General features: G+C 45.5%; 2 protein-coding genes and 1 pseudogene across 5 annotated transcripts; all 3 read right to left on the bottom strand.

The window, feature by feature from the left end:
• Nucleotides 1–426: 426 nt before the first annotated feature.
• On the bottom strand, nucleotides 427–2,864 carry LOC125527425 (transcription factor bHLH162-like). 4 transcript variants are annotated; one of them, XM_048691934.1, is made up of 4 exons: nucleotides 2,707–2,864; nucleotides 2,469–2,624; nucleotides 1,293–1,685; nucleotides 427–693 (listed from the first exon to the last, which is right to left on the bottom strand). In XM_048691934.1, exons 1-4 carry the CDS (start codon nucleotides 2,731–2,733, stop codon nucleotides 628–630), a joined length of 642 nt encoding a protein of 213 aa, XP_048547891.1. In that variant the 5' UTR covers nucleotides 2,734–2,864; the 3' UTR covers nucleotides 427–627. The 4 variants fall into 4 exon arrangements, with proteins under 4 accessions (XP_048547891.1, XP_048547893.1, XP_048561130.1 ...); XM_048691936.1 differs by having other exon boundaries at nucleotides 1,320–1,685; XM_048705173.2 differs by lacking the exon at nucleotides 427–693 and having other exon boundaries at nucleotides 1,137–1,685.
• A 5,120-nt stretch (nucleotides 2,865–7,984) lies between these two features.
• LOC125542223 (uncharacterized) lies at nucleotides 7,985–10,476 on the bottom strand (annotated as a pseudogene).
• A 5,049-nt stretch (nucleotides 10,477–15,525) lies between these two features.
• On the bottom strand, nucleotides 15,526–17,891 carry LOC125527429 (transcription factor bHLH168-like). Its single transcript, XM_048691938.2, has 4 exons — nucleotides 17,704–17,891; nucleotides 17,480–17,620; nucleotides 16,337–16,729; nucleotides 15,526–15,720 (listed from the first exon to the last, which is right to left on the bottom strand). The coding sequence occupies exons 1-4, from the start codon at nucleotides 17,728–17,730 to the stop codon at nucleotides 15,652–15,654; spliced, it is 630 nt and encodes a 209-aa protein (XP_048547895.2). The 5' UTR covers nucleotides 17,731–17,891; the 3' UTR covers nucleotides 15,526–15,651.
• Nucleotides 17,892–23,047: the final 5,156 nt, after the last annotated feature.

Below are 23,047 nucleotides of genomic sequence, written 5' to 3'. Positions count from 1 at the left end.
ACAAAGGAACTAATATTTATATGTCATGGCAAAATTGCGGCTGTTTAGTTAAATAATTATTGTTATGTCACACTGGTCTTTTGGTCCCAGACGTGCGGCCCATAACCAGGATACATGTTGCACAACTCACGGATTTGTTCAGGTATCTCCATCATGCAATTACAGAAGCAATATTTACCACAATCTAGATATCGAGCAATTAGTACATGGAATGGAATGCATTCCAAAAATTATTTTCCGAAAAAGTTCTCTAGCGATGTACTGAGTACTTACACAGATCCTACTGGTTGGAGAGGGTGCATTGTGCATACACCGAGAAATATAAATGGAGCTTGTTGCGTTGTTGTGTTAGTATATTTACACCACATTTAAAATTCTATATTTTAACATGTACAACAAGCTATGGTAACCCAAAAATTGTTAATATAAATTATAGAGGGTGATTATAGATCGAAGATTTATCAACATTTTTTCATACATCGAGCATGCTGTGAGTTCAACACCTTTACTAGCTAGTTAAGATGTTTTCTTCCGTAATTGTAGTCGGTTAATGAACAGACATCATGTACCATTTGTGGGATGTTGATTTATACAGTTAAGTGTTTTTTTACACAAATCAACTTACTATCATACCAATGCTCCCAGTCGTTCCGAAATTCTCGAAACATCTATGCCAATTCTAGTGCTGAAGGCCTGCGCAATAACAAGAGATAATTTTTTAAAATTAGTTAACTTAATTGGATGTAAATTAGATAAATTTATAATTTGATATTTAGATGGAAACCAGTCCTCCATCACACAATGCAATTTTTCCACATACATTCTGGCCCCACGAGGGGACAAAAAAAAGAAGGAAATCAATTAAGACGTGTATGCCACGTTGTGTACATCCAAGGTTGTTTTCAAACTTCTTTTGTTTATTTCTATTGTTCTATAGTCTAATAAAATGAGTGGAGAGAATCTATACTAGTTCTGCAGTTTCACATACATACAGGGACTTATATTTTCTTTTGTGCCTTTTACTTCTATATGTGTTGTTAATTCAGTTCAGGTACATTAGAAACTAAGATTACCCGTCAGATAAGTATGAACACATATTTTTTATAAGGCTATTGATCCAAGGTTCCAAAATAATATTTTGAGACAAAAATCATTTCATTCAGAAAATGATGCTTTTAATGATACAACTTTCATGCCACATAAACTATATTTTATTGGCATAATTAATTATTGGTCGAAACCTGAATCCTAGGACTTGTTTGTGCATTACGTATTGCAACATATGTACATACCCGGGAGTGTATAGTGTAGAATATTACGTGGGCAGCAACATAGTGATTAGCGTTGATGATGACGGCCCCTTCTTCCTCAAGGATGGTGATCACCTCATGGAGCTTGATAGGCCTCTCCGTGCTGCATATCAGCCTCACCTCCATACTTGCATCGTCAGATTGCCGCACCTCCACTACCGGTGGTGATGCCTCAATTTTTTCCCCTTCTTCTGGTGACCCTGCACCGCTGCTCGTGGTAGCGGTGATAGTGGCCGTCGAGATGCCACTAACTCCTAGTAAGGTAGAGATGGCTTCTGCAGAGGTCTTCTTCTGTTGTAGCTCATCGACCCGTTCCTTGAGCTTCTTGATGTATGATGCCGCCACATCCAGGTTGCCTAGCTGGGTCATTGTATCCTATATATGCATTTTAAAGGAAGAATAATATGAATGCATTATGAAGTGAATTTAACCTTTTTTTATTTGATGACATGATTTCGTTGGCTGATGGCCATCCCTTTTTTTTTTGACAATGGGCGAGTTGTATTTTTTTTCCAGTCTATTTATGGTGATGCATCGCTCAAATACAGAGGCCGGGGGCAAGCCTCCTTTTTCAAAAAAAATTTATGGTGATGCATGTGATTACACATAACAAACCTTTTGGATTTGAAACTGTATTATTCATAGCATCTCGTAAACCCATAGTTTCAAACAGCATGCTGTCTCGGCGCTATAGCTTTTAGAGGGGCATCATGCTAAGTCGATTAGCGTGCTATAGCGCAGCACCCGTTATAGCACTAGTTCAGCGCGCCGACGCTTCTGCCACTAGTTGCCATAACCCACTATTTAAAACTTAGCGTAAAACAAATTGTCGATTTCCTTCAATCCACAGTGTGTTTTTACTTTGCACTTGTTCTCGTACCTCGACAAGCAATGAACTCCAAAAATACTACTATTAAAGTGAAAATAAATGCCCAACAAACACTCTCAATTACAATTCTCAACTTAAATACTCACAATATATAAACTCATTACTTCGTGGACAGGATGAGATCATGATATAAACATGGATAATTGGAGAGAAACAACAAGCTAGCTATCAATTATATATATACAAAAGAACAAGCTAGCTATCACACTGTTCAGTTATATGTAATGACAAAAAAAATAGCATGTGAAGAGAAGTGTGTTCTTAATTACAGAGTGGGGGAAGTATTCTTTTGGGATGCAGGACGCGAGCTTCTCACAGAGCGCCTTCATGCGCTGCCTCCTCTCCCTCTCCAACTGCTTCTTCTCCACCGGTACCGCCGTGCCGCCCCTCGCGCTGGTCCTCGCCGGCTTTGCCTTCACCTCCATCTACCTTAGCAGGGAGAGACCAATCAGCAGCCGCGGTCTTAATACTCTAGATTGTAATTTAACATAATGGAGAAGAAAATACCGAGGTGCAGGCAGCTACGAGCTTCATGGCGGCAGCTCTGGCTAGGCAGGATGAGATGGAGGAAGAAGAACGAGTGCCTGTGTGGCGTGGCCGGCCGGAAGGGACCTGATGATAAATGCTAGGCCTATGGGAGCATGGCAAATATGCCAGGTATATATTGTATTAAAAAAAGTGAGGTATATGTGTGGCTACAGTAGTGGGTCTCAGTACGTGCACATGCTACAGTAGTGGTTGGAGAGGGATGGAGAAATTTCAACGGAGCTTTGCAGCTGCGTTGTTGTTGTTATGCTAGCAGCTAGCAGCGTACGAACGTATTGCAAAGCTCGTGTGTTTGGGTGACAAAGGTGAAAGCATGGATCCATTGGTTAAACACACGTCCTAGCATGCATGCATGATTCAGTGCAAGTGGGAGTGGGCCTTCTTCCATCACAATAAATTTACTGTAAGAAAAAGAAGAGCTCTTTTTTGTAGGGAAAAAAAGAGCTCTAACGCAGTGATGTGTAAAATCGGCCGGTTGAAGAGGGGGATATTCTCTTAGAGCAATGCTAAAAATGTTTATGTTGTAAAAAGTCGATCGTAGAGAGAATGGACTCTCTTTGCGCGGTACACCACCATTGTGATTTCTTAAGCCGCCATTAGCTCTCTACTTTAGCCTGCTGAACAGTTAGATACCCCAACGGGGAGCCGTGTTGATCCACCGTCCTTGTGGTTGAACGCACCTTCTAGTTTTATCTTTATATTTTTAATAACGGACGATTTAAACCCGATTTAATAAGGTTAATAAAGCTAGCCCGAAGGCCTTCTCATAGAAGAAAATTCTGCCAAATAACATTTTTTTATGCTACTGTGTTTACTCTCCTGGCCGCGGAATAGCTACTGTACACTATTTTTTTTACGCTACTATAGTAAACAAAACTCACACACGTTTTACGGGTGGCCGTACCTTGGCCACGCCCCAGACCAAGTTGTGGACCCAGAGCAAGACAGATGCATGCCAAATAAGTGCATTTAGGCCAAGTTCTGGACCATGGACCATGCACCAGAGCCAAGCGTTCGCTAGCAGATTCTGTAAAATCTTTTTACGAGAGCGTGATACCTCACGCAAAATTGGTTCCTTAAATTGGTACTGCAATTTGAATGAAAATTTTGCGCTAGAACATGTTCATCACCATGGTGCATACATCACCGGGAGAGATACATTCGAAGTCGGTGGAACGAGGAGGTCTGAATGGCGGGGTTACAATTTGATAAGATTGGTGCAGCGAGGCCCGAGTCCGTGCAGAGATGAAGTCGGCATGTGTAGCGGCGAGGGGTCTTATGCCGAGTGATTATGTGATCCGTGTACACAAAATAGTACAAACCAAAATAATAATTTTTTGAAATAATTTAATACATGCTGAAGAAATAATTGGATCCGGCAGCACCAATAGTTTATTATAAAAAACAATGTATATATGTGGCCGGCTACAGTAGTGGAACCAACGCTTTGACGTGAGCATAGCATAGGTAGTCTTGTTTTGCCGAACCATGGCCAAGCCAAAGGGCGTGGGAAGAGCGGTGGACAAGGGAGAGAGGTGGTGGATGGGATCGGGCTGGCGGCACGGAGAGGGCGGAGGTGAATGTGGCTAGGGTTGGGGGACGCCGGTCGACTTAAATAGTCGGATCTGGTTTCGGGCGACGAGCTGGAGTGGCGTTATGAGGCGTTTACACCCCCACCAGATGAGACGTCCATCAGGCCATCGGGTTTCTGAGCGACTCCATGTGGGACCCATCGTCATTCTGACGTGACGGACGTGCCAAGACGCACTCAGGCGCCCCCATACCCGTCCCATATTTAGGCTGGATATGAGGGGTGTCGGTCACCCCGGGTGTTTGAGGCCCATTTAGGAAGCCCGCCTGGGTCGCATATTCGTGACCGGTCAGTGATCGGGCCGTCCGCCCAGGCGTTTGGGACGGGTTTGGGACGCCCAACCGTAGATGCTCTTAATGTAGAATATAATGTAGAATAAGTTTACCAGAATAGGACCTCAACTTTCATTTGGTTTAGTGGAAGTTTTGCTTCCCATAAACTTTTGACGGCAAGCTAGCCACCTACCCGTCGAGGCGGTGGACACGACGCTTGCTCGGCTCTGCCATCATCACAAAGAGGTCCAGGGACTAGGCATATGTCAGGTCCAGGACTGCCGCGATATGTGGCGGTGGGACGGCTGCGAACTTCGACCAGGGCGGTGCGTTGCACCTGCCCCACAGGCTCTGCTCCTTGTCGGCGTACTCTAGCGTCATTAGGGTGCTCCGGGACGACGAGTTGCTACCGCTGCCTAGGTAGTGGCGAATGCGGCCGCGTGCCTACGCAGTGATCGGCGCTCCTCCTTGATGTGGCATGGCAGCAGAGAGAGCTACAACTCCTTCATGCAGCATGGTGGCAAAGAGAGCCGCTCCTCCTCTACGCGCCGGGCGGCAAGAGGGGCTCCTCCTTGACGCGGCGTTCGGTATGGACGCTGCGGTTGCGATGGGGAGAGCGCGGAGGGGAGGGGCGCTCTGGCTTTCACGCGGAGTAGGGTCTCCGATGGCGCCACAGGGCCGTTGACATGGAGGACGGAGCGATGGAGCATTACCTCCATCTGCTGCTCGCACTACTTATCCGTGATGGTGAACAATGGCACATGACTCGCGGCTGGTCCTCCTTGTCGTTAGAGGAGATGACGATCTCCGCCTTCTGCGAGGAGCCGCCCGTCGACGAGGATGACGGCCTGGAGTTCGAGGGCGGTGGCGCCAAGATCCTCCGGAGCCGCCGCTGCCGGCGCCGAGGCCCACGACTTGCCCGCAACCATCCCCTGGGTTTGCCTCCGGTTTGCGGGTGCGGGAAAGTGCGTACGGATGGCTGAGCGAATCGATACAGGACCGCGTTGAATGGAAGAACACGTCCGGAGGTATGCAGGCGGTCTCATGGTCCGGATTGTACTTGCTCTCTCTTCCGTATAAGCGGCTATAAGCCTGCTATTATACTTGCTCGTCTGTTTGTCATTGTGCTGTTGTGTTTATTACTCCCTCTGTCTCCATACTTGTTAGTACTAGGACTACTTATAGTGGGGAGTAACTTCGACTAGTAACATGCATATTTTACTAGTCTATGTTATTACCTTCATAGTGGGGAGTACCATATGTGTGGTATCATGGAACACTTAATTTATTAGCTTGTAGACTCATTTTGGTTGGTGTGTGATGTTACTTATAGTATGTCATTTCTCTCCTCATTAAATCATTAAATCATTGTCAGATAAGTAAATTTAGTGAGTTGGACCTTATATTATTGCTGAAGTTACTCACATTGTGGGTAGTCTAAAGTTGATACGAAATTGAGTAACTTATTTTAGGACCGAGGGATAGAAGTGAGTAATGATGGGCTCGATCCCCATGCCGCCCGGCGCCGTGGCACCGCATTAGTTCAGGCTGCTTCCAATGGATTGGTGCTTACATGAGGTGCTAAGCATATTAAATACTTTAGCAACTAAAGATTCCAATGCATAGGTGCTTAATTTGTTGATGCTAAGTACCATTCATTTAATGATTTTGCAACTAAAGTTCTTCATGCATTGGTGGGATCCTTCCATTTAAGTGTTTTGCCTAGGTTCTCGCGCTTGACATTGTTTCTTTCTGGGATCACCACACTCATCTTTTCTTCTTAGACTAGCCACAATGGAGAGTAACATACACTAGTAACATACACAGATCCCTAGACTATGTTACTACCTTCATAGTGGGTAGTAACATAGGTGTGGTGTCATGCAAAGCTCCATTTATTATGTTATAGACTCATACTGCATTGGGACATGTGATGTTACAGGAACTACTCCCTCCATCACAGTTTGTTGGGCGCATCTTGAAAACCAGATTTTTTCACAATCCCACAGAAATAGGGCGCATCTCATTAACTATCCTATTAATTGGGGCGCATTAGGCTGCTTCCATTTCTCTTCCTTAACCGCATGCAAGTGTGAACATGAATGATTTGTGCAGCGCATGCAAGTGTGAACATGAGTGCAAGTGGGAATCAGTTTCTTTATTTTCTCGGCATGGCCTCCCGCAGCATGCAAGTGTGAACATGAGTGCATGCAAGTGTGAACATGAGTGCATGTGAGGCCTCCTCTCCCTCTCTCTCCTTCGGCTCCTTTTTCATTTTGTGTTTGCATTCACAAGTGTAGGCAGCAGGGTACTATAAAACCCCATATGTTTGAGTCCATGTGGCACACAAACCCGAACCAATGGACTGCAAGGATGGCCTAGGCGTGGTGGAGGTTCCTGCCATGGAGGAGATGCAAGGCGTGGTGGAGGTTCCTGCCATGGAGGAGGTGCAAGGCGTGGTGGAGGTTCCTGCCATGGAGGAGATGCAAGGCGTGGTGGAGGTTCCTGCCATGGAGGAGGTGCTAGGCGTGCTCGACGTTCATGTCGTGAAGGAGGTGGTGCAAGAGCAAGAGGTCGGAGGGCCGGTGCAAGAGCAAGAGGTGGTACGCAAAACCTACTCCAACCCGACCTCAACTTGTGAGGTGTGTATTCATACGGCTTTGTGCCTCAAGTGTGGCATTCGCGGTGAGGCTTCCATATTCCTTTGCTTAGGATGTAGGCTCTCGGTACCAAAAGATTTGCGTTCTTGCGAGTCGTGTGGAAATCCTTGCCTCTGTGACAATTTTTGGTGCAAAGATTGTGCGTCTACGGTGGCGATAAACAAAGATGGGGTATGCATAAGGTGACGTCGCAACCCATCTATCTATCTCGAGGACGAAAAGAAAGCGCATAATGTGCCGGATAGTCAAGTTTAGATTCACCGGATGATGAAAATAAAGTGAGTTATAATGGTTTTATATGCTTCAAGTTTATAACATTACATGATCTTATGTAAGGAAGTGATGGAGGGAGTATTGCCATATGATCTTATGTAAGAAAGTGAGTATGAATATGGTTTTATATGATCTTATGTTTAATATGATCTTTTCATGTAATGTTATATGAAAATGGTTCAATGATAAGCATAAATTTTTCAGTTCAAAACAGTCCAGTACACACCACTCAAATGCACCCTCAAAAACCAAACACACAAGGGAGTAAGGTTAATGAAACTAATACTCGAATAGTAGCACCATCACATGAGGCAGTACAAAACAGGCCACAAAATATTTGATAAGGTTAATGAAACTAATACTCCAACTGTAGCACCATCACATGAGGCAGTACAAATCATGTTGAGTTCAAGAACTCAATTGCCTGCTCAACATATTCTCGATCAATCGTCAAACGAACCGGGAGAAGTCCTTTTCTCTCTAATGCTTTTTTCTTCAAGTGAGGAACCGCGTAGTGGATAGACCCCTTGTGCTTGATGATCTCTCTCATGCATGCTTGATGACTCAACCAGATCCTATTGAGCTTTTGATGGGGGTACTCAGCTAGGGATTGATTAACCTATGACACATAACAGCAAGAAAACTCAAATCAGTACATAAGCAAGTAGCTATGTATCACAAATAACATATAAATACTCAAATGGAACATTGCAAGACCTTTTGGACAATCTCAGCTAGGGTCTTGGGCATCTTTCTATGGAACATGGCTTGAATTGAGGCAAACCAACCAAGATCTAATATGTTTGTGTCAGGAGAATTAGGTGGTTGGTATATCATCCTAATATCCCAACCACCCCTAGCAGCTTCCTGCAAAAAAAGTGGATCATCTGGTTTTATATGAGTCCTTGCATTGTCCTGCTGTACGTAGATGGTGTTCCATCTATCGCTCTCAGGCCACTTTTCCTTTATAGCCGGCAATACGTATTTCACTAAGTATTCCCGACTTTTCTCCCTGTCCACTGTATGGCAAGGCTTCAGCTCCCATGTCCCTCTCAACCTATGGATATAGAAATAAAGTAAATAATGTGCACATAAAAATTTAGCAGAAAGTAGGAGTAGTAACAAGAACAATTGCGGACCTGTTTTGACTCTTCTTTTTTGCTTGCACCCACTCTGTGTAAGCCCAAACCCCAATCTTGCCATCAAAAACACAATTGCCTTGAGCATCATACCTTGGTCTAGCCATTGCGGACAAGAACATAATTTTTTGAATGTGGTTTTTATGTTTACATTCCCGGTGTGGTGCATTCTCTCTATGGCTCAAATACATGTTCCGGGTCTTCTGCGTGTGATAAAACCATTTCTCATCTATATGAACCACATCCATATCAGCCCTAAATGTGGGTTTGATACCGCTTAGGGATGTTAGGCTACATGGCTCAAGATGCTTAAGAGCATACTCCACACGAGCCCTTTGATTTTCATCAGTCAAGGCAGGCTTCAATTCACTCGTTATTCGTCTAATTTCCTTCATCTTCAACCTACAAGAAAATATAACAACCTATATATCAATGACATACACATTTGACATGTAGAAAATTGACATATATCAATGTATAACGCTCACCTTCGCCAAACAGTGGAAGTTGACACGTTCATATGTCCAGCAACTTGTTCTAATGTTGTTCTCTCTCCAGGTGGGATGGCCTTCAATGCATCTATGTTGAAATTAATCTTCTTCCTTCCTGATTTGAGCTTCCGATTGTTTTTGACCCCAGTAATGCCACCGCCTCTTTTAGCCTCCTGCCATAACCTTTGCACTATCCTCCTAGGACAAATACAAACTACCGCAACAGCTTTATAAACTCCATGCTTCAACCTTTTACTCGTACCATTACGGGCAATGATCTCAGCATATATGTGACGCTTGTCATCGGTACTGTACTGTCTTCTTGTCTCCTTGTTCGACATAACATCTAGATGCATTCGAGAAATAATTAGACAAACAAAAAATATGGAATATCAGTGAAAGACAAATATGTTCTAAATGTGCTTACTCAAATCGATAGGTTGTCTTTGGGTTTGAACAGCCTCTTGACTAGGAGGGTATTCGTCGGCATGGGAAAAATTTGGGTTGTATCCAGTACCTCGGTAGCCAATGGTACCCTCATTTCCACCAATACCTTGTAGTAACAGAAAAGGAAACATATTAACCATGAGATTTTAGTTGATAATGTACATGAAAATTACTGTCTATGATTACAAGGCCGAACCTGTTGTGTTCTCTCCATTCATCATGTTGAGTTCTAGACCGAAGCCAGTTCCTTGGATCATGCACACGTGACAAGAGAACACATATTACTACCAAACCAGAAGCATGATCTTGATTCAAGGGCAAACCACAAAAATTGCATGATCTACGAGACTAGAGGGTTTAGGGTTTACCTTCTGTGCTTCCACCATGGGAGGATCCTTCTCTGCTCCGATTGCCACCGGCGCCGGTACTGAACGTGAAGCCCAGGGACTCGCTGCCGCCGCCGCCAAACGATATCCCGCCGCCACCGCCAAACGAGATCGCGCCGCTGCCATTGATGAGGTTAAACCCCACGAACGTAGAACTGCCGATCCCTCCGCTGCCTGTACCAGCCTCGCCGACGGAGGCACTCCAGTTCGAGGAACCAGCCTCGTTAGGTGCCGGAGGGCGAGATGGGCATGCGAGGCCAACGCGCCGTCGAGGCAAAGTAGTCGGAGGAGGAAGATGCTCGAAACCAGCCGTGCCGATGGAGAAGGAAGGAACACCCGCGCGTCCGGTGAGACCAAGAGGAGGAAGTCCTCCGGGCGGCGGTGCTCTGGGCTGGAAAGCGACCCTAGAAAGCCCACAGAGGCCAAGAGGAGGAGGCCGGCGATCTGCTGCACCTTGCTGCGGTGGCGCCATTGGAGAGAGGAGAGAAGATGAGCGCTGTCTGTTCGTGTCCCTCCTTCGCCGCAGCTACTTATAGAGCGGAACACCGGCGGGTACATCGGCGGGAGCTATTTCAACTCCGAAAATTTCGTTTTAGATTTGGCAGCGGAGATCGGCGGGAGATTTTGATCGCCAAAAAGGAAACTGTGCGGGGGAGAAAGGAAAGTGCGCGGGGAGAAAGGAAGGCGCGGGAGGAAGAAGGAAACTCGCTAAAATCTCGCTCTAAACCGTCTCCACCAATCCATGCGATCGGCTCCTTCTTTTACCGGACGGGGAGGTTACAAAGCGTTGGTTTAACGATTTATTAGGCGCATCTCCTTCAATTGAGCAGCTCCAGCGCCTTCTTAATTCCTACCAATCACACCTCACCTTGGGCTCAGAGATACGCGAGATACGCCCAACAAACTGTGATGGAGGGAGTAGCTAAGTTACTAGAACTACCTCCCTCTTCATTAACTCATTGCCACATAGACAAATTTGTTTAGTTGGACTTGAAGTTACTGCTAAAGTTACTCCCACTATGGCTAGTCTTAATTTCCTTGCCACATTATATTTTTTGCCTACATGACAGTCTTAACACCTGTATAAGGTAGAGCATTGGGAGGCGCCTCAGTCAATAATTGATGGAAGCGAACGAACTGCAGGAAAATGTCTCATCGAATCGCATGCATGCGTCACGCCGGTGACGCAAGCAAGGCTGACGAACCCCAAGATTGATCAGCTAGCTGCGCTGGCGATGCCAGAATTGTGCCAGCCGCGTCTCTCTCTCTGTCTATTTTTGAAGAAACCTCTCTCTCTCTAGATAGATCGATCGACCTTGATATCACACATGACGTATGCGTGCATGACGCACGTATATATCCTCGTGAAGAAGCCTCGTTGACACTGACACAATATTTGGGCATGTCCAACGCGGACCCAAAACAGAATCTTCCTCGCTATCGGCGCCGGCCGGAACGTGTCGTCCTTATCGTCACGGCGAGGCACGAACGGCGTGGACGTGGCGATATTGTCCTCAAATTCCTCCTCCGCCGCATCGGTATCATCGGTGCTGCCCCAAGGTGACGAATCCTCGATTGAGCTTTGAACCATCGACTCTGGTTCGGCTTTTGGACTATGCTTCCGCTAAAATTCAGAGCCCGAGCCCAGCCCGGATGTCAGGCTCTAGGGTCAGGGTGCCATTGCTCATGTCTATATCACGTCAAGGAGAATATCAAATGGAAAACAACATTTCAAGAAAACTTCATGAAAATCACATTTTAAAGTTTACTAGTCAATATATACGTACAATGCACGTTAATTTGGAAGTATATTAAGTGTATCCGGATATTAAGTAAGATATTACTTGCGTGTTATTGTATGATTAGCACTATATTTGGCATGAAATTAACTGCACGCTAAACGTGTTAAGCGCTCGACATTAAAGCAGTCTAAGTCGTTGGATTGACATGATTTGATGGCTGAGATTAATTGGATCTGCCCCTTTGGGTCTTTTTATATTGGTATAGATGAAGAATATAGAAAAAACATGAGCTTTTAAGTGGGTGATGTCTTGTTGCCATAAGAAATTTCGAGTTAAAACACATTATGAGATGTGAGCTATTGTAAAAAAAATTTCAGCAAATAATAGTGACGATACTGTTCGGCACTATTCAATGATGATTTTGCTACTTTTACAGCTCACAACCCGTAATGTGTTTGAATTTGAATTTTTGTATGGCAATAAGGACCACACACACATGTATAAAAACAAAGACTCTCTCACACACACATGTATACAAACAAAGATTCTCTCTCTCCCTTTGTCTCTCTCCATCTCTCTCATACATGCACATAATATCGATGTGCCTTTCACCAATATGAAGAATGTGCAAACAAATGAATGGCTTATCACATCCAAAAACCATCCATCCAAGATATGCGTGGTCGACGCATGCATGCATGCATGGCTTATCACTAGTTACCCCTTCCAAACGTCACCATTGCATTTCTCGCGACAATATCTTTGAAACTAGACCCCATGTTAATTTGTTTGACAAAAAAATTTCAAAAAAATGAATAGAAAAAGGAATAAAAAATAGAAACACATTCCGTGCTTTTCACTTTCCGGGATGCATAGTTGTGCTCACCGGTGAAGCACAACTATGCTTTGATCCTTGAATCTCCATTGCTAAGAGCATCTACAACTGCGATAGACAAATCCGGCCCCTCAAATGCCTGGACGCATTCGCAGACACTGACCGGTCATGCCTCATATAGTGCAATCCACATTCGTACACGTCAATTATTATATCTCAAATCCATACAAATTCATGCAACTACATTCATGCACACACATCGTCTGGCTACTCTGTCACTACTAACTAACATGCCATCAAACTACCAAAATTTGGCATGTTTGGCTATGGTGGAGATCATCCACGGCCGCCCTCCCGGCGCCCTTGCTGTCCTTCTCGCGGAAGTATTGGTCGAAGACGCATTATGGATCGAGCCCGATCTGCTCATCGCCGGAGGTGTCCTCATCATCGTTTTTCTCCTTCTCCTCCTTCGATGGCAGCCGGTCATGGCATGGACCTCCCGATTCTGCTCTTGGATGAGGGAACGCATGTTGCTCCGTTGCCGTTTCTTCACAATGCAGGTGCAGATGGCTTCCTTCTCTCCAGCCACCCGCGCCGCTGCATCAACCTCATCCCCCACTGCCATTTTTTTCACGATATACGGGCCTCGATGGCCCTTATCCTCTCCTTCCCACAACGGGCAGCCCGTTTCCAGTGGGACTCGTAGTCTGCCCGTTGGGTGATTGGGAAGGAGTGATTTTCAGGTAGCCGGAACCGCAATGATCCTGCCTGAGAGGACCCGAGCGCCCGTTGAGCCGACGCTATGGAGTCGCGCCGGACAGATCCGTCCGTCGGTCGGGCGCTGTCCTCTCGGGAGCGACGAAGTGCGATGAGGACCGCCATTGCCTCCTCCAACCCGTACATGATGACACCCTAGTCGATGGATCTGGACTGGTCAGAATCAGATCCGCTGCCCGCCATGCCAGAGGCAGCAGGATATCACCGGAGGTGAGATCGGGTGGCAGAGGGGAAAGGAGTGTGAATTGGCTAGGGTTTGGTCCAACGAGCGAATGAGGACGAATATATGTGGGGTCGGGTGGGCTAGTGTGGGCCGGGTCCAACGTGGCGGGTGTGCCCGGGCTCGCCCGGGCTCCCCATATATATTCGGCCGGCATTTGGGCTGGATATGAGGGTGTCGGTTAGTCCGGGCGTTTGAGACCCGTTTGAGGCGTCAATGACCGGGTTGGCTGCCCGGGCGTTCGAGGATGGTTTGGGTCGTCCGGCCGTAGATGCTCTCCATGCTGTTATAGTTTCATAATGTGATAGAGCGCACATGCTGGATCGATTTTAGGGCGTTCAGCAGACAATGGACATATTATAAAATTATGGTCGCCACGACTTATGCAAAATAATATGTATTTCTACTTGAATTCACACTCTACATGTTATGTATACATGACTGACGTGTATAGGAGTTGTCAATTCACCTAATTTAAGCACTTTCATATTGCTAGTGACAATAAATTAATTCAAGATTTAGTTGTGGCAATTAGTTGACAGAAAATGCAGTAATGTGTTTATGGTTTCGTCTGACATATAAGATGGAAGAGACAAGAACAATTAAATTAAGCAATCACATGCGGTATTTTGGTCGAGTTTACACTCGTCCGCGCACCACCTCGCCCGGAAGAGATCAACTAAACACGCCATAATTTAAAGTCGTAATCTCACGATCTTTTGGTCAGGATATCATGTTTGTGTGCATCAAGGTGATGTACCTGCTGGGGGTTTAACCTCCTTTTCCAAAAAAATCATGTCAAATTCGACACTTCGTAAAAGTTAACATTGTTATCCAGGTGCTATATTTCTCCATTTGAATCAATATGGGGGCTGATCCACATGTTATGGTGCATAATGTTATATTTCACCTTTTACAGAGCTACTGTTGTGAGAAACAATCACAATAAAAAAGAAATTCTGATGCGAAAAAAAATACATCAGTCACTTCCACGCGCCAAATAAAGTATGTACACATAGACATGTAGATTGATTCCTTGCTGTTGACTTTTGGGCGGCGCCCAATCACCCTCTTGTTACAAGGAAGAAAGCCAAGTGGAGCATGGGCCCAAACGCCATCACATCTTCATTCGGCACGTTTACATGCATGTAACATCGGCCTAGCTCTACCTTTCGTCCATCACTTCTCTTTTTCTTTTGGAACGTCAGCATCAATATATTTGCTGATTCAGTATATAGTATATTCAATTGTTAGGCAAGATTCATACTTTACTAAATCTTTCTACCATACACACCCTGACATCCACATATATTTTGTACAAAGTTTAATTAGTTTGGAGACCAGAATATACTTTTTGTCAAAGAATTATTAACTTGACTGTCAATGTCAGGCCAAAGTCTTGATGTCGAAACTATTTGTTCCTTTCGCCAATAAATTTGTTCTCGACGTGCAAGTGCAATATATATGTAGTCTGAAAAAGGCCTTGTGCGTCCACGAGGTTGAATTTCTTTAATCTGGCCAGAACCACTAGCTAACTAAGGAATTAATATTTATATGTGGTGGCAAAATTGCGGCCGTTTAGTTAAATAATTATTGTTAAGTCATACTGCTCTTTTTGTCCCAGTTGCACGGTCGATAATCGGGATACATATTGCACAACTCATGGCCATGGATTTGTTCATGCACCTCCACCATGCAATTAGACAACCAAACATTTACCATAATTTAGATATCGAGCAATTAGTACATGGAGTGCACTCCAAATATTTATTTTCCAAAAAAGTTCTCCAGTGATGTACTAACACAGATGCTATTGGTTGGAGAGGCTGCATGCAACGATCGAGAAATATCAATGGATCAAGGTATGGTAGCTCAAAACGTGTTACTATAAATTATAGAGGGTGATAATAGATCGAAGGTTGATCAACTTTTTTCCATACATTGATCATGTTGTGAGTTCAACGCTAAGGTGTTTTCATCCCTAATCATAGTCGTTAATGAGCAGACATCATGTACCATTCGTGGGATGTTTATTTATACGGTTGAGTGTTTTTTCTTACACAAATCGACTTACTACCACACCAATGCCCCCATTCGTTCGGAAATTCTTGAAACGTCTATGCCAATTCTGGTGCTGAAGGCCTGCACAATAACAAGAGAGAAATTTATGAAATTAGTTAACTAAATTTGATGCAATGTAGATAACTTTATAATATGATATTTAGATAGAAAATCCTCCATCACAATATGCAATTTTTTTGGAAGCCTCATCTAATTGAATTTAGCTCATACATTCTGGCCACAAGACAGAGGCAAACAAAGATGGAAATCAATTCGAACTTCTAGGCCAGCTTCCCCCCTTCTTTCGTTTCTTTCTATCGTTCTACAGCCTAAGAAAATGATTGGACAGGAATCTATAGCTCCACAGTTTCACATACGCACAGGGACACTCTTATATTTTCTTTTGTGCCTTCTACTTGTGTATATGTTGCTATTTCAGTTTAATGTTACCTTAGAAACTAACATTACCCGTCAGATGAGTATGAACACATATTTTTTATAAGGCTATCAAACTAAGGTTCCAAAAAGGAAAAATAATATTGACACAAAAATCATTTCAATCAGCAAATAATGCTTTTAATGATACAATTTTAATGCCACATAAACTATATTTTATTGGTATAATTAATTATTGGTCGAAACCATAATCCTAGGAGTCATGTGGGCATTACGTTTTGCAGTGTATGTATGTACATACCCGGGAGTGTATAGTGTAGAATATTCTGTCGACAGCAACAAAGTGATTAGCGTTAATGATGACGGCCCCTTCTTCCTCAAGAATGGTGATCACCTCATGGAGCTTGATAGGCCTCTCCATGCTGCATATCAGCCTCACCTCCATGCTTGCATCGTCGTATTGCCGCACCTCCACTACCCGTGGTGCTGCCTCCAATTTTTTTCCTCCTTCTGGTGACCCTGCACCGCTGCTCGTGGTAGCAGTGATAGTGGGCGTCGAGATGCCACTAACTCCCAGTAAGGTAGCCATGGCTTGTGCAGAGGCCTTCTTGTGTTGTAGATCATCGACCCTTTCCTTGAGCTTTTTGATGTATGATGCCGCCACATCCAGGCTGCCTAGCTGGCTCAATGTATCCTATATATGCATTAAAGGAACAATAATATAAATATATTATGAAGTGATATTTTTTTATTTGATGACATGATTTCCTTGGCTGATAGTCTTGATAATGGACGAGTTGTATTTTTTCCCAGTTTATTTATGGTGATGCATGTGATTACAAATAACAAACCTTTTGGATTTGAAACTATATTATTCATAGCATCTTGTGTAAACCCATACTTTCAAACATCGTGCTATCTCGGCGCTATAGCGTTTAGAGGGGCATCATGCTAAGTCGATTACCACCAATTAACGCGCTATAGCACTAGTTAGCGCGCTAATGCTTCTTCCGCTACTAGCCACAGTCCACTATTTAAAACTTGCGTAAAAAAAATTTGGATATCCTTTAATCGACAGTGTGTTTTTACTCTTTGCTTAATAATATGGCTGTGTGAATCAATTGATGCAGAAGTCGGGGTAATCCTCCTTAAAAAAACAATGTGTTTGGACTTTGCATTTGTTTTCCAACCGTACCTCGACATGGCATGAGCTCCAAACATAGCTCTCCATCCGTCCCATAATGTAAAATTACCCAACAAACATTCTTAATTTCCATTCTCCACTTAAATATTCACAATATATAAACTCATTAGTTTCTGGACACGATGAGATCATGACATAAACATGGAGAACTGGAGAGAAACAACTAACTAGCTATCAATCAACTATATAAGAAAAAAGGGAACAAGCTAACATGTGAAGAGAAGTGTGTTTTTTCATTACAGCGTGGGGGAAGTGTTCTTTTGGGATGAGGGACGCGAGCTTCTCGCAGAGCGCCTTCATGCGCTGCCTCCTCTCCCTCTCCGACCTCTTCTTCTCCATAGGTGACGCCGTGCCGCCGGCCACCCTGGCCTTCATCTCCATCTAGCTTAGCAGGGAGAGATCGATCTGCAGCCACGGTCTTAATGCTCTAGAACGAAATTTAATTGTAATGGAGAAGAAGATACCGAGGTGCAGGCAGATGCTAGGTTCATGGCGGCAGCTCTAGCTAGGTAGGTAGGATGCGATGGAGGAGGAAAAAGGAGTGCGTGGTAAGGGCTGGCCGGATCTGAGGATATATGCTAGGCCAATGGGTGTATAGAAAAAATGCCAGCTATATATTGTGTTCAAAATGTGTGTACAGATATACGAGGTATATGTGTGGCTACAGTAGTGGATTTCAGTACGTACACATGCTATTGGTTGGAGAGGGATGGAGAAATTTCAACGGAGCTTTGCAGCTGCGTGTTGTTGTTATATGCTAGCAGCAGCGTACGAACGTATTGCAAAGCTCCGTGTGTTCCGGTGACAAAGGTGACAGCAGCTTGTGCATGGATCCATTGGTTAAACACGTAGGATCCAGCGCATAACTCCCGGCCGTGGGCGATATATACAACTAGCATAGCATGCATGATTGGTGCAAGTGGGAGTGGGCCTTCAGCCATATGTACCACCTAGGCACAATAAACCTTTTTTTTTTTGCCAAAATGTCAGATCTATGATAAAGATTGCCCGGAAGTACAAATCACCTCAAGCATAATAAAAATTACATCGAGGTTCATGGACCACCGAACGACTATTGTCTCTCCCATATTGTAGCCGCCCTGACCTTGTCGATGACAACCGGGAAGTCTTTGTGCACGTGCCCCTAAGGACCAGCGCCAACAACTAGTTATATGAAGTTTTTTACGGGATGTTTTTTGGGACCTGTAGGGGTTGCTCTAATACTCCCTCCATTCTAAAATATAGTGCGCCCATGCTTCCCGAGGTTCAACTTTGACCATAAATTTAATCAATAAGACCAACTGCGGCGGGAGAAAAAAATATATAATTGAAAACTTCTTTCGAATACGAATTCACTGATATAATTTTTGCTCCCGCCACAATCGGTCTTGGTAGTTAAATTTACGGTCAAAGTTGAAGTACGGGGATAGAGGAAGCACTACATTGTGAAATGGAGGGAGTAGCATATTTCCAGGCCAACAACTTGTTATATGAAGTTGTCACGTCAAATATAGCCCAACTAATAGTCACTTGTACAATAGTTAGTCGTACTAGTATATTATTAATATGCGACCCATCCTTTTCTCTCACAAAACGTGTTGGAGCATATACTACAGCCGATTGTAATTCTACAGCCCGTTTATCATCTTTCTCCTTCAACTAGAAAACAAAAATCTAATGTGGCATCTCTTATAGCCCAGCTATGTCACTTTACGGAATCTCCAACGCTGACATGCAAATTGGCTCCGGTATCCATCCGCGGACAGGTGGGGACTAGTTCACCGACACAGATGCAGGAGGTGGCCATCCAAAACTTGCCACATATGTCATGTTACATTTCAAGTGAAATTCAACTGAAATGACAAATTTTAATGCATAATCAAACAAACCAGATGATATTCATTTACACTTAGATATTGTTTAGATAAAACATGAAGATATTTGGTCCAGTGAACTAAAAACCTTAAAAAAAAACTAATCCTACACTACCCTATACTTCACGGTGACCTGGAAGGCATGCCGGGCTGACTGGCGGCTCCCCTGTAATTGTTGCCGTGAAGCCACTGTCGTCATCATCATCGGGCTTTGGGCAGCGGAAGGCCGTGACGTCGTGGCAGGGCTTCCCGGCAGACGCCTGACGCTCGCGGATGATCCACTTGGCTTCATCCTACGTCATGCATAGTATGGGCGTGGCAACCAATGACGTGGGGTGGAGCGGGTGGCGGCCTTGGAGGAGGTTGCATATGCAGCGACGATCTCTCTGAGAGATCACTCTTCGCCGTACTTGGCCATCTCCTTATCGAGGCATCGGAGACGGCGCTTGCTCGGCTCCGCCGTCGTCATGGAGCAGTCCAGGGCCCAGCCATAACCCAAGCCTAGGAACGCCGCGATGTGTGGCGGCGGAACGTCGGAGTCCGTGAAGCCCGTCCAGTGCGCCTTCGACACACCTGCCCCGCGGGCACTGCTCCCCGTCGGCGTATTCCTACGCCATTAGGGCACTCCGGGATGATCAGTTGCTGCCACTACCGCGGTAGTGGTGAATGCGACCACGCGCCTTCGCATTGGTTGTCACTCCTCCTTGACACGGCGTGGCGGCAGAGAGCGATGCAACTCCTTGACGCGGCCGGGCAGCGGAGAGAGCTGCTGCTCTTCGACGACGCACTAGTGCGGCGAGGGTGGCTCTTTCTTCACGCGGCATCCGATTTAGACACCGCTATTGCGCTGGGGAGAGCGCGGAGGATAGGGGGTTCTGGCTTCATGCGGAGGAACTTCTCTGGTGGCGCCACCGGGCCGTGGACGTGGAGGACGGAGCGTCACCTCCAGCCGCTGCTCGTACTAATCGTCCGTGGCACCGCATTAATTAACTCAGTGAATGGATGGCAGCGAGCGAACTGCCGGAAAATGTTTCATCGAATCGCATGCATGCATGCGTCACGCCGGTGACTCGAGCAAGGCTGACGTACGCATGCATGAAGCCACCTTGGATTGCTTCTGGCGAAGCCAGAATTGTGCCACCCAGGTCTCTCTCTGTGTGTGTAGATAGAACGGTCGACCTTGATATCACGCATGACGTGTGCGTGAGTGACGTATGCGTGTATATCTCCGTGGAGAAGCCTGACGGACACTGCCGCACTATTTGGGCATCTCCAACACGGACCCAGAACCGAATCTTCCTTGCTATCGAATCGGCTGTGGCTGTGCACATGCCGTCCTCATCGTCGCCGCGAGGCAAGAACGGCGGTGGCGGTCCGGCCGACATGGATCTGACGACGTCGTCCTCAGATTCCTCCGACACGGATCTTCACTACTTCCTCGCCAACACTTTGCCATTCTGGTCGCCGGCACAGCTGTAGGAATCCGCGGCAGGAGGAGGGTCCACGTCGGACCCGTCGAAGGAGGAGGAATCAGAGATAACGATATAGCCTTGCAAGCGTCGGACGACGCGGTCTTGCTTGCGCTTGAGCTTGGCCACCCTTGCCGCCTCTCGTGCTGCCTTCGTCGCCTTCCGCTCGGATTTCTCAATGCCAAGACGGAGCTGCTTGGCGTTCGTCTCCGCCTCAGTCAGTTACCGGCGGCACGCCCATTCGAAGAGATGGTCATCCTCGTTGGGCACCTGGCGGCGTCGGGCGGACCGCACAAACCTGTCGGACCCGCCCGCCATCTCCCTTGCCCTCTACCTCTCGTGGCGGGCGGCACGTGCCTTCGACTCCGTAGTCTGTATCCGCGGCATCGGCGGAGAAGGCACTAGAACCCAGCGCTGCCCTCGCGGAGCAGCAGTCGGAGATGGAGGAGGTTGTCGGGCGGGAGGAGCAGATCGGTCAGGCCTCAAACATCCACGCGCGGGGCGGGAATGGCCGGCGTCGGCATCAGCGCTGCTGCAACGGGCGACGGGTGGCGTCGCAACAGACCCAGAGCTGCCGCCCGTATTGACCCACGAGCGCTCGAGCGTGACACGGAGCGCCAGCTCTTCCTGGTCTCCGAAGCTGCCGTCAGAGTGTTTGCCGGTGCTGAACAATGCTCACCGGCACTAGGGGTTTGGCAGATTGGGGAAATGGGAACATCGGGGAGGGGCGCGGAGCGGAATGAGCTAGGGATTGTGTCGGATGGGTTTTTTTGTGGGGTCGGAATGGACCAACGATGGGCCGGGCTGACATGGCAGACGCGCCCGGGCTTGCCTGGGCCGCCTCATATCCGCCCAATATTTGAGATGGATATGAGCGATGCCGGTCAGCCAGGGCGTTTGAGACCCAATTAAGAGGTCTGGTTTGGTTGTTTGTCGTGCCCGGACGGCCGCCCGGGCATTTGAGACGAATACAGGACGCCCGGCTGTAGATGCTCACAGGCTGCCGTTGCTCATGTATATATCACATTTAGGCGAATATCACATGGAAAACAATATTCAAAGAAAACTTCATGGAAATCACATTTAAAAGTTTCTGAAAAATCCAGAAAAAACATGAGATTTTACAAGGGTGATGTCTTATTGCAATACGAAATATTAAGTTGAAACACATTACAAGATGTGAGCTATAAAAAAAATTCAGCAGAAAATGGTGACATTACTGTTCAGCATTATTCAATGATTGATTTTGTTACTTTTACAGCTCACAACCCGTAATGTGTTTAAACTTGCATTTTTGCGTGGCAATAAGCCACACACACATGTATAGAAACAAAGACTCTCTGTCTCTCTCACACACATATATACAAACAAAGATTCTCTTTCCCTTTGTCTCTCTCCATCTATCTCTCACACAAGTATACAAACAAACAACTTATCTCTCCCTGTGCACACGTCGCGTCAAGCCCTACCACTATGCGAGCATTATTATTTCTGGCATATGCAAATAATGTGGATGTGCATTTCACCAATATGAAGAATGTGCAAAAAAACTGAATGGCTTATCAGATCCATGTACCACGCACCCAAGAAATGCGTGGTCGACGCATGCATGCATGCATGGCGCCAAATAAGAACAAAACCCGGATCTATCTCTTGTGGAAGCTAGCTAGCTAGTGGTCCGACGCATGGCACAGACGGACGACGGACACATGCCATGCCGACATGTGTGCATGGACCAACACAGCGCTAGCAACCAACGTGATATCCATCTACAGCGGCCCATGCTATGCTCCAAAACCAAAAGCATGTCTACCTATCATAGTGCGGCATTTGGATCCTACCCTGTGGGCTGCATTTTTTTTTCCATTTTTGTTTTTGTGTCCCCACTACCAAATGATTCAGGGTTTTCAGCGACGGAAGATATATACATCGGACAATTTCTTCTTTTTGTGTGTGTGTGGAAAATACATGGGACAATTGCAAGGAATGTAAGTAATCATGGGAGTGGCAATTTGGCTTCCGGGTATCTTGGTGTGTATTTAAATAAAAACAAATAGGGTATCTAAAAGTTTTGTTTAAAAATACGTATAGAAGTTTTTATATATATGTAAAAACATTTCAAATATTGGGTTGGTTTATAGGTTACAAAAATACAGATTTGTGGCTACGAATAAGCAAGAAAATTGTGGCCATGAGTACAAGTACAATCCTTATAATTTACTGAGGTCCTACGATAATGTTTTCATTTTTTTAAAGGCTCCGGCTCCATGTAGTTTCGGATCCATATCACTTTTCCAACACTCATATGTGTCAAATATATTTGTTAAAATATTTGTGACCTTAAAATATTTGTTAATACTTATGTGTCATGGCGAAATTACGGCTGTTTAGTTAAATAATTATTCTGAAGTCACAATGCTCTTTTGGTCCCAGCCGTGTGCCCCGGGATACATATTGGACAACTC

The sequence above is a fragment of the Triticum urartu genome, chromosome 3A (genome assembly GCF_056163025.1).
Source record: "Triticum urartu cultivar PI428250 chromosome 3A, HENAU_Tu73, whole genome shotgun sequence".
In the NCBI taxonomy this organism is placed as follows: domain Eukaryota; kingdom Viridiplantae; phylum Streptophyta; class Magnoliopsida; order Poales; family Poaceae; genus Triticum; species Triticum urartu.
The sequence above is the reverse complement of the archived record's forward strand: the minus strand, read 5'-3'. Positions and strand labels throughout refer to the sequence as shown.

What these genes read in the sequence shown, in the direction of transcription:
- LOC125527425 (XM_048705173.2), bottom strand. Translation starts at nt 2,733, where the DNA reads ATGAAGCTCGTAGCTGCCTGCACCTCG. An exon ending in TCGTAGCTGCCTGCACCTCG is followed by an intron (nt 2,625 to 2,706) that starts GTATTTTCTTCT and finishes CTGCTAAGGTAG; the next exon opens with ATGGAGGTGAAGGCAAAGCC. An exon ending in AAGAATACTTCCCCCACTCT is followed by an intron (nt 1,686 to 2,468) that starts GTAATTAAGAAC and finishes ATGCATATATAG; the next exon opens with GATACAATGACCCAGCTAGG.
- LOC125527429 (XM_048691938.2), bottom strand. Translation starts at nt 17,730, where the DNA reads ATGAACCTAGCATCTGCCTGCACCTCG. An exon ending in AAGAACACTTCCCCCACGCT is followed by an intron (nt 16,730 to 17,479) that starts GTAATGAAAAAA and finishes ATGCATATATAG; the next exon opens with GATACATTGAGCCAGCTAGG. An exon ending in TCTACACTATACACTCCCGG is followed by an intron (nt 15,721 to 16,336) that starts GTATGTACATAC and finishes GTTATTGTGCAG; the next exon opens with GCCTTCAGCACCAGAATTGG.